The sequence below is a fragment of the Scylla paramamosain genome, chromosome 40 (genome assembly GCF_035594125.1).
Source record: "Scylla paramamosain isolate STU-SP2022 chromosome 40, ASM3559412v1, whole genome shotgun sequence".
NCBI lineage: Eukaryota > Metazoa > Arthropoda > Malacostraca > Decapoda > Portunidae > Scylla > Scylla paramamosain.
Genome location: NC_087190.1, coordinates 12,160,055 through 12,170,043, shown reverse-complemented (window position 1 = coordinate 12,170,043; position 9,989 = coordinate 12,160,055). Strand labels below are relative to the sequence as shown.

General features: G+C 39.5%; 1 protein-coding gene across 5 annotated transcripts; it reads left to right on the top strand.

Annotated features, from left to right (window-relative positions):
- Positions 1–364: 364 nt before the first annotated feature.
- On the top strand, positions 365–9,565 carry LOC135092446 (uncharacterized). Of its 5 annotated transcripts, none has more exons than XM_063990943.1 (3): positions 365–456; positions 3,021–3,899; positions 4,589–9,565. In XM_063990943.1, exon 2 carries the CDS (start codon positions 3,206–3,208, stop codon positions 3,869–3,871), a length of 666 nt encoding a protein of 221 aa, XP_063847013.1. In that variant the 5' UTR covers positions 365–456; positions 3,021–3,205; the 3' UTR covers positions 3,872–3,899; positions 4,589–9,565. The 5 variants fall into 5 exon arrangements, with proteins under 5 accessions (XP_063847013.1, XP_063847010.1, XP_063847011.1 ...); XM_063990940.1 differs by having other exon boundaries at positions 365–460; XM_063990941.1 differs by having other exon boundaries at positions 405–553.
- The last annotated feature ends 424 nt before the right edge of the window (positions 9,566–9,989 follow it).

Sequence of the window (9,989 nt, the reverse complement as noted above, 5' to 3'; positions counted from 1 at the left end):
TTCTTTATTTATTTTCAATTTTATATTTATTAGGTTCCCTTATTTTACCTCCTTAACTATTTTCAATATGGGATTTTACCATTCCCCTCTCTCTCTCTCTCTCTCTCTCTCTCTCTCTCTCTCTCTCTCTCTCAGTCTTTTTACAAGGCTATTTATATAACTCATTTCAAAATTAACATCAATGTAATGATAATTTACAAACTATCACAATATGTAGGACTAATGAAAATCGTTTATTTTTAATATGAGTAATATTTTATACATGGCTATGATAATAATACACTAAAGCATTATTATATCTAAATCATAATACAAAACGATATAATGATAAACATTTCTTTTACAGTTTATATTGTGTCGCCTTGTTTAGAAGCGATACGGGAGAGCGAGACGCCCAGCCCTGACAGTACCAGTATCATTCAGGAACGCCTAAAGTGTTGACGCCTGTGTTGTGTTGCAAGTTTGTTTCTTTTTATAGGACACGTCGAGTATTGTGCCGCCTCAGCTTCCTCTCAGGGAACCAGGAATGAGAATATAACATAGCACGTATAGGGTATGAGTAATTAACTTATGAAATATTGCTGAAAAGACAGAATTGGTGGATGAGTCTGTCGGAAAAGTTTGTGAGCAGATTGTCGCATACCACCGTGACCTTTCTGGATTTGTGGCGCCAACCTGCCTCACGTGATATAAAGTGGTATGGTAGTGGAAATAATTTGCACAGTGACCGTCTACCACAGCAGCAATAGAACGGTCAGAAAGGAAACTTGAGATGAAGTTACAGAGAGAAGGATAGAAACCGTAGGAGGGTAGTTTGGAAATCATGACTTGACACTGACATGATGTAGTGTACTTCCTGTAGTGTACGTCTGTAAAAGTAAAAGTTTTAGACCGCCCCCTTTTATTAACTCACAAATCTGCATTGAAATCAGAGGTGCCTCCCAGAGCCACGTCCACAAATTGCATGAACAGCACGGCTCCCATCACACACTGAGCCCCGGGAACACTTCCTGTGCGCCTCACGATAACCAATGCTCCCAACTGCCCCCGCCCCCACTGCCCACCTCTTCTGCAATGCACATTACTCGATTATGTGTTCCGCCACCCAAAAACCCTGATTTTCCACCGGCCCCCAAGATTGTTGGGGCTGAGGTGTAGGCAAAACCTGAAGGCATAACCTCAAAAATTACACATTTGTGACAGTAAAGAGGTGGGTAATCAGTCAGTTCACTAACTGCAACACCTGGAGGACATCAAACACTTTAGAAAATCATTGGTTGCGCAAAACTGAAAATTAACCGTAACTGTGCATGAGTAGTAATAGTAATCCTGGTTGTTGTTTTTTTCCATGTATGAAGATTACTTCAAAATTTTGTCAGGTACACTATGCATGAATTATTTTGTAGCTAAAGAAAGAAAGGAAGAAATAAAAGTGGAAAATGTTCATGCCTGTACTATGACCCCACATTCCTCAAAATTTTCCTCCTGCATCTTAGCCTTAGCCTTTAGTCTTTTATTCCATAGAAAGGATATTAATTTTCCATTGACTTTCCTAGTTTGATCTCCGCTCCACATTCTGGAATCCCTCCTAAGATCTTGTAGCTCAAGTAACTTGTGCTGCATCTTGTGTCGTGTTCCGAGATGGTCGTGTGAAAGCCGAGCGTTGTAAGACCACCGTGAAACTCTGTGTTCGTGCAGTGTTTGTTTAGATTGCTGTGAAATGATTCATTTGTGTTTTGTTGTCCCTTTTGACCGTGATGAGAAAAGAGTAGGCTCAGTCACGTCAGTACAGATTCCAGGAACAAATTTCAGTTCACTGAGTGAAAAGTAAACTTTCACCTTCATGTTCTTACAAGAAACTTGCACCCTCATGTTGTTACAAGGTGTTTGTTTCCTCCCAGCTACAGCTTTCTTATAAAAGCACCAAGAATTAATCCCTTCTGTACACATGGAGTGTCTTGCAATTTTATGTGTGCTCATCAGATGGGAAACTGTGGCCTAGATGTTATCCCTCTATTCTGTTCCTCAAGGAGTTTCTGTTGCACCTGTTAACTGTCTTCTAGTGGTATTTTCTTAATATCCAGACATTTTACAAAATGTTCTGGGACTGCAACTGTTTGTCTCATAGGAATCACTTTTAAAATGTTGTGATGTGACAATGTATTAAGTGTTCCTGGGTCCCACGTGATTGCTTATACAGACTTTACAACACTACTTTGTTTTTCTCTTAGCTCTTGGGTTTCCTGCTTCTTACTAGCAGATTTTGCCTGTGATTCACTCAGCTAAGCTGAAGTGGAAAACATGATCTGAGACACAAACACCATTTTCATGCTTCCATCTCATCTCTTTCTTTACATTTATTGATGTTTTTGGTATTTTTCTTTTCACCTGTACACTTCATTCAGGTTCTTAGGTCCCATGGTGGCTTATGGAATATTAAAGTACATAAAAGAAACAAATACTGTCAGAATAAAGGAACATTTGGAGTGGGTTATCACTGAGCAGGGGCCGTGGCATGACTGATGTGCACTGTGATGCTGTGCCGCTCACTGGCTTGTTCACCAATCCTATTATTGTGTGGCAACCCACACAGCTATGAGTTTATGAAATTCTGTGAACTTATTTGTTAAAAGGTGTTCAAAAGCTGATGTTTGACTTTACTGCCACTTGCCTTTCAAAGAACAGAATTAGTCATCCCTCATTAACCACGGTTTCAGTTTCTGTTTCACGTTTACACAGATTGCTGCCAAATACAAATTCAGATCAACAGAGGAGGCAGTGAGAGGAAGCTTATCAGTGTTCATTGCTTTTTTTCTTTATTCATTTCTGTTACCTGACCCCCGTGGATAACGAGGGGTGACTCTTTCATCGCTGTTACCTGACTCTCGTGGATAAAGAGGGATGGCTGTATTTCTAACACCTGTCTCTCAAAGAACATAATTATTTCTGCCATGTGTCTTTCAAAGAACAGAATTAGTTTTGCCATATGTCTTTCAAAGAGTTGTTCCTTTACTCCACAGATGAGCGTGGCTGACACACAGACAGCAGGCACTCGGGCCATCACCACCTGCATTGCTGTGGTGCAATTGCTGTGGTGTGGTGCTGTGCATTAAGCAACTTTGTTGCTTAATGAAGAGCAACCTTCTGGGAGTTAATTCTGAATTACTGAACATAAAAGAGACATGGTTACCTAAGTGGAACAACCATGAAGACCGGCACACCCAGGGACAGGTCAGCAGCCGTGGCAAGACTTCTGCTGCTGCCATTGGTACTGTTGTTGTCATTGAGCCTTGGAGGCTTCCCCACCCCTACTCTGGCCCAGGAGGACTGTGATGCTGCTGATGTAGTCGTGGAAGAAGGAGAATTACGCAGCATCTCTAACAAAAAAGTACAAAGTCACATTGTCAGCCTCAACCTGTATATGAAGACAGAGAGCAGTTTTGAGGGCATTACTGTTAAAGTGATAGGAACAGATGGCATTGAATACACTGCCTGGTTTCCTGCAGAGAACAGATGTTTCCCCCATGATGACACCTGGTATGAGCTGCTTGTATTTGCAAAGATAAAGAATGATACCTCAACTACTGAGTTTGGCTTTGAAAATGGATTATGCAAGGAGAAGTGCAAGAAAGACACAAACCCACCAGGCCTGCAGAGCCATAGTTTAGGGGCTCATGGCACCTCCCGCTGGACCCTCACATATCCCAAAGGCTGTCCCACTGTCACATTGGACATCATATTATATGGTCCCAAAGAACTGCCCACCTGCATGGAACCACCACCACCACCTCCAAAGTTAAAGAACACATTGGCGATGGGATCTTATTTTCTTTTGATGGTGGTGATAGTGGTGGCAGTGATATTCAAATAGAAGTCATTTCATCTTTTTGGTAAATCAGGTAAGTACTGTATTTACCTGTTTATTCATGTACAGGATTGTATTAGGTTTGCTGTATTCTTTATTCTAACATCATATATTCTCTTTAAGGACATTGGTATGTTTTAAAAGCCTGAAAATAAAATAAAAAATTGCAAAGAATTGAAAACTTACTAAAAAATGAGAAGACAGTAAGAGAAGCAACAGTACCCAGTATAAGTATGGGAGCAGGTGAATGAAGAGTGTTTGCACAGAGAAGAATTGGTAGGGAGGAGGTGGAGAAATCAGCTGCTAAAGAGTGGCAAAGCTGCATCTGAGGTGGAGGCGAGGCAAGGTGAGGCGAGGCCAAGTGCCAGATGAGTGGAACTTGAGAGTGGTGGATCAGTTCTGTGTAGAGGGTGTGTGCAAGACAGAAACTGTTGGTGTGTGTGTGTGTGTGTGTGTGTGTGTGTGTGTGTGTGTGTGTGTGTGTGTGTGTGTTAGTAGTGATTAGGTACTCATATAATAGTACTTACACAGCAGTAGGTCATAGATACATCCTGACTGGTTGATCCTTGCATTCAACATAGGTATTTGCCACAAAACACACACACACACACACACACACACACACACACACACACACACACACACACACACACACACACACACACACACACACACACAATTTATCACATACTGTTGAAAATGACAAAAGAACCCCTTTCACAGAAACTCCACTAAATAAAACAACAACTGGCCAGACAACCTCTGCAGAAGGCATCTTGTACAAGTGGACTAACAATCAGGGACAGCAGAGTTCAACTGGCTGCACACTGGACGAAGTGTAACTGGCAGGAGCTTGAGTCCATGAAAATTTTATTGAGAGTAAGTATACAGTTGTCCTTGCATTAAAGTACAGTTTGATCAGTAAGGGATAACCTGCCTATATCACACTCAGATGAGATGCCTCAGCAAACCAGACGCAGCAATGGCAGGGGTGTTGCCTCACTGTGACCACAGATGCTACAATTCCCCTGCAAGATTGAGTGTGGTGTATGCTCCACCATTAGTCCCCCCCACCCTGTGCCTGCCATTCCCCCCCTTCCCACCAATGAGAACAAAGCATTATCCCTCCCCCACCACAATTACTGTCCAGTGAGTACCAAGTTTGTCCTTTCCACCCAGTAAGCACTAAGTTTATCATCCCACCCAGTGCCTACTGTCCCTCACCCACTGAGTACTAAGCTTGTCTCTCCCTCAACACTTTTTTTTTTTTTTTTTTTTTTTTTTTTTTTTTTTTTTTTTTGTCTTGTAGAATGTGCAAAAAATTGTGTATTTGTTCCTTGATGTGGCACATTTGCATAGCCATGCTGATTACTTTGTTGAAATATTTCAGCATTTATGTATTTAGTAAATTATTATGAAAAAAAACAATGCAGATAACAAAAGTCTTGAGAAAAGGAAATCTCTTCTGAAAAATCTCATTTAATTTAGATCACAGATATGATGTCATGATCACAGCCTTGCAGGAATGACAATCCTAGCAACCCTCCGCTAGTGCTTGCATTTCCTTCAGGTGTTGTGCTGAAAACAGTGAGGGAAGTCCGCCATCAAAAAATGGGCATAATTTTTTAAAACATAGTAAGTAGAGTATTATGTTGTGACAGCACCTGCCGGCTCAGAGGCAGAGTGGGTGGATTTCTTGTTTGTGGTAAATTGAAATGTTTCTTGTGAGGGGACTTAAATACCCTGAGTGTGAGAGAAAAATTTCAAGTAATTTTACATTTATTTTGAGCACCTTGAAATTACAATATGATAATTGTGGTGCCACTGTACACACCACATTGCCTATTGAAGACCCTGGATGTAGGTTAGCTCTTCAGTGGACTGTCCCCTTCACCAGGACTGTCCTGTCATCTGGACCAGCTACACTGTGATGATGGCTGTGTGTGTGTGTGTGTGTGTGTGTGTGTGTGTGTGTGTGTGTGTTTGACAAAAGCTTATTCCAAATGTCAGTATTTAATAGCAATAAATGGCAGTGTGTGTGTGTGTGTGTGTGTGTGTGTTGTAATTTGTCTGTGATATCCTGTGTGGGATTGCTGGCCTGATATAAAAAAAAAGACCTGTACGTGTTTAGAACTGTAACAAAGCTACAGTTTGTCTTTACAAAACATTATGTGCCATTAGCTTTCTTAATTTAACATTTTTGTTAAGCCCCATCGGGGCTGCTATCCATGGAGTGGCCTGCCTGCCAGAGCCCCTGGCCTGGGTGTGTGTGCATCACATTTTGATCTTGTGAAGTGTGCAGTAATCCAGAGCAGGTTAGCCGCTCAGTAATCCAGAGCAGGTTAGCCGCTCAGTAATCCAGAGTAGGTTAGCCTCATCATTAAATTTTTTAGCTTTGAAATTGGCAATGTGTAACATTCATACTTAGTGAAACCACCACATGCTTTATATGACTGTGATTCTACCATTAAAATAAAGTATTCTGAGTTTTATGCTATATCTATTTTGTATTTGAATGCTGTTTTAAGAAAAACAGATGGCATTTCACACAGAGTGGGGCCTGCAAAAGAGCACTTCAGCCATGGCAGGAGTGCTGGGGTGCTGTGTTGTGGCACATTAAAGGGAACTGTTTTGTATCTGGCGTATAGGATGACCCCATTTTTTAGATTCAAGCGTCGTCTTATACACCAAAATGTACAGTACTCATTCAGTCCCGGTGTTGTTGGCATTCTGCACACTGCAAGTGTGCTAGAGTCCTTTATCCCTAAATCCTTTTGATTATAGTTGAAGCTGAAGGCTAGTGACATTAATATTGTAACCAAATTATGGGTGTTCCCAATATCTTGTAAATAATGATAATATGGCAGTGCCCACATTTCCAGCATGCATCGTAACAAGTTAGGAGATTGACCGTGTGAATTATGTGAGGTGTTGGGAGACGCAATGTTTCCAGCATGTGCCTCCTGGCAGACATTCCACCCAGTACAGTAAAATTCCTCTTATCCGGCATCAACGGGACCGCCGACATGCCGGATACTTGAATAGAAGTGAAATTATGTCCACAATCACCACCCTACACTCATGCATCTTACCATAACAAAGATCAGCTGATCGCCGCGCCGCGCATCACCACACGCGCTGTCGCCACCCTCGCTGCCACCTCACACTCACCAACACAGTTGTAGCATTGGGCCTGTAATCGTGACTCCTTATGATCTTTTCAAGCTGAACCACTCGTGTAACACTTTGTCCATCATTTCACCACGATGATACTGCAGTGTGTGACGATTTTCCGCTGCCTTTGTGGTGTCGGTGGCTTTCATGTAATCCCGCAACTTTTTCGTTTGGGATTTAATGTCATAAATAGTTGATGAGCCCACACCATATTCTGCCATTAGTTGCTGTCTGCTTTCACCTCTCTCAAATTGTCGACAAGTGTCTACCTTCTGCTTAAGTGTAAGCACAACACGCTCCCTCTTTTCTACAACTCTAGACATGATGAAGGCATCAGGCGATAAACAGTGCACACGCAGGACTGAGTCACTGAGTAAACACAGTGCAGTGGGCCGTGGGTGGCGCGAAGCAGTGCACTCTGGTGGCGAGGGGACAAAGTATGCCTCGCGCGGGAATTTTAATCGATTTTATGAGTACACATTGATTTTTTATTGATTTTAAGGCTCGGGGAAAAATGTGCCGGATACTTGAAGCTGCCGGATACTCGAATGCCGGATGAGAGGGATTTTACTGTATCTAGATAAGTATTTTATTTAGTTACAGGCCTGTGCTGATGGGTACTTGGCTATACCTGGGTGTCTGATCCAAGATAAGTATTTATGACCTGGCACTGGCCTTGTATGCCGGCTGGCCATAAAATTATTACAACATGTAAAAATGATGGTAATCGGTCCTTCATTTTTAATATCAGTGATATCTCACTCACGGTTATGATATACTATGTAATCAAAGCATTATATCTAAATTATAATCCAGAATTACATAATGAAGAACATTTCCTTAATATTGTCCCTCTGTATAAAATATATAAAATAAAGTAAAATTCTGGCTATTTCAAACGTGCCCTTTCAAACTAATTTCAAACTAATGTCTGGCAAAAAACTGAGATATTATTATTAGGTAAAGGTATTTGTCTTGTTAGTGGCAAATTATTATCTATATCTTTTTCTTCAATGTGTTGGAAATTTGTTAGGGAAAAATAGTGTTGTATATGCTACTAAGAAAGACGGGCCACAGAAAACATGGAATTAGCCTTATTTATTTTATTTTATTTATTTCTGCTGTTTTGATAGGCATAGAAAAATTAGTACCTCTGTTGTAACGAGTATTTTTTATTATTTTGCATTAAATGGCATTAGTTTTCATGGTAAATTATTTCTTGCAATTGTGAAAAAGCCAGACCGACAGACAGACAGACTGACGGGAACACAGAGAAACAAGAAGACAGACAAACAGATGAACAGAGAGATAGAGAGAAAGATGGATAAACAGACAGACAGACAGACAGATAGATAGACAGACACACAGACATACAGACAGACTGACGGGAACACAGAGAAATAAGAAGACAGACAAACAGATGATTAGAGAGATAGAGAGAAAGATGGATAAACAGAACGACAGACAGATAGACAGACATACAGACAGACTGACGGGAACACAGAGAAACAAGAAGACAGACAAACAGATGAACAGAGAGATAGAGAGAAAGATGGATAAACAGACAGACAGACAGACAGATAGATAGACAGACATACAAACAGACTGACTGACTGACAGGAACACAGAAAAACAGGAAGACAGACAGACTGACAGATGAAGACAGAGTGAAAAACAGATATACAGAAAGAAAGAAAGAAAGACAGACTGATGGGAACAAGAGAAATAAGACACACTGACTGACAGATCAACAGGTAGACAGAAAGAAAGACATAAACAGACAGTCAGAGATAGACAGACAAGCAAATAGAAAGACAGAAATAGACAGACACAGGAAGATGGACAAAAAAAAAAAATAATAATAATGACAGACGGTTAACAGACACAAACAGTTAGGAGATTAAACACTTCTAACATGACATTCTGTTTTATTTCACTCAAGAATAAGAATAATGATAATAATAATAATAATAGTAATAATGGTGATGATATAATAATAATAATAATAATTTAACCAACATCATTGTAATATTAACTTTTTTCTCCTCACTTACACACGAACAATCTCACTACAGTTACATTCACTCCAGTTATTAAGTAAAGATAGCCTGATATTTATGACTTCCTCTGCTAAAAAATAAATAAATAATAAAATAAAAGTCTTCAGTATTCTAATTGTCTATTAATTTCTTGGTCTAAATTTTTTTCCACTGCATTATTATTACTATTACAATTTCCTTTTATTAGAGTGCATAAATTACTATCATCATTATCATTGTTGTTCTTTTAGGTTTTCTTTATTTACTTGTCTATTTGTCTCATTTCTATACTTTTTTTTTTTAATATGAGTGATTCTTATTTCTTTTAATTCCCTATTTTCTTCTTCTCTCGTAAATGAATATTCAATGAGGTGACTAGTATCATAAATCACTTTTGGTAATTATTTGACTAGCTAATATTTCTCTCTCTCTCTCTCTCTCTCTCTCTCTCTCTCTCTCTCTCTCTCTCTCTCTCTCTCTCTCTCTCTCATGCCAATAAGTTAAACAATATACAAGTTAAGTACGGCGGCACACAGGAGGTTGTATCCCACATCGCATCAACACAGGAACGTGGAAACAGATGTACGATAATTACTCTCTTAACACTAATACGATAACCTTTTGTTATTGTTTCCTCCTTCTTCCTTCATTACTAACACTTAAGTTTTTAAATGGTACACAATATATTAAGTACAGAAGCTTTAGTAATGGCTAACTTCATTATTATTAGTTTCCTGTTATTAATATCCTCTTCTTAGCGTTGAAATATTAAAACTACAAAATATATTAAGTACCGAGGCTTAAGTAATATAGTAATATCAAATAAATATGCGTAACTTAACAGCAGTAATAAATAATGGTAATAAATAGTAGTAATAATAATAACAATAATAATAATAATAATACATAGG

What these genes read in the sequence shown, in the direction of transcription:
- LOC135092446 (XM_063990943.1), top strand. Translation starts at nt 3,206, where the DNA reads ATGAAGACCGGCACACCCAGGGACAGGTCAGCAGCCGTGGCAAGACTT.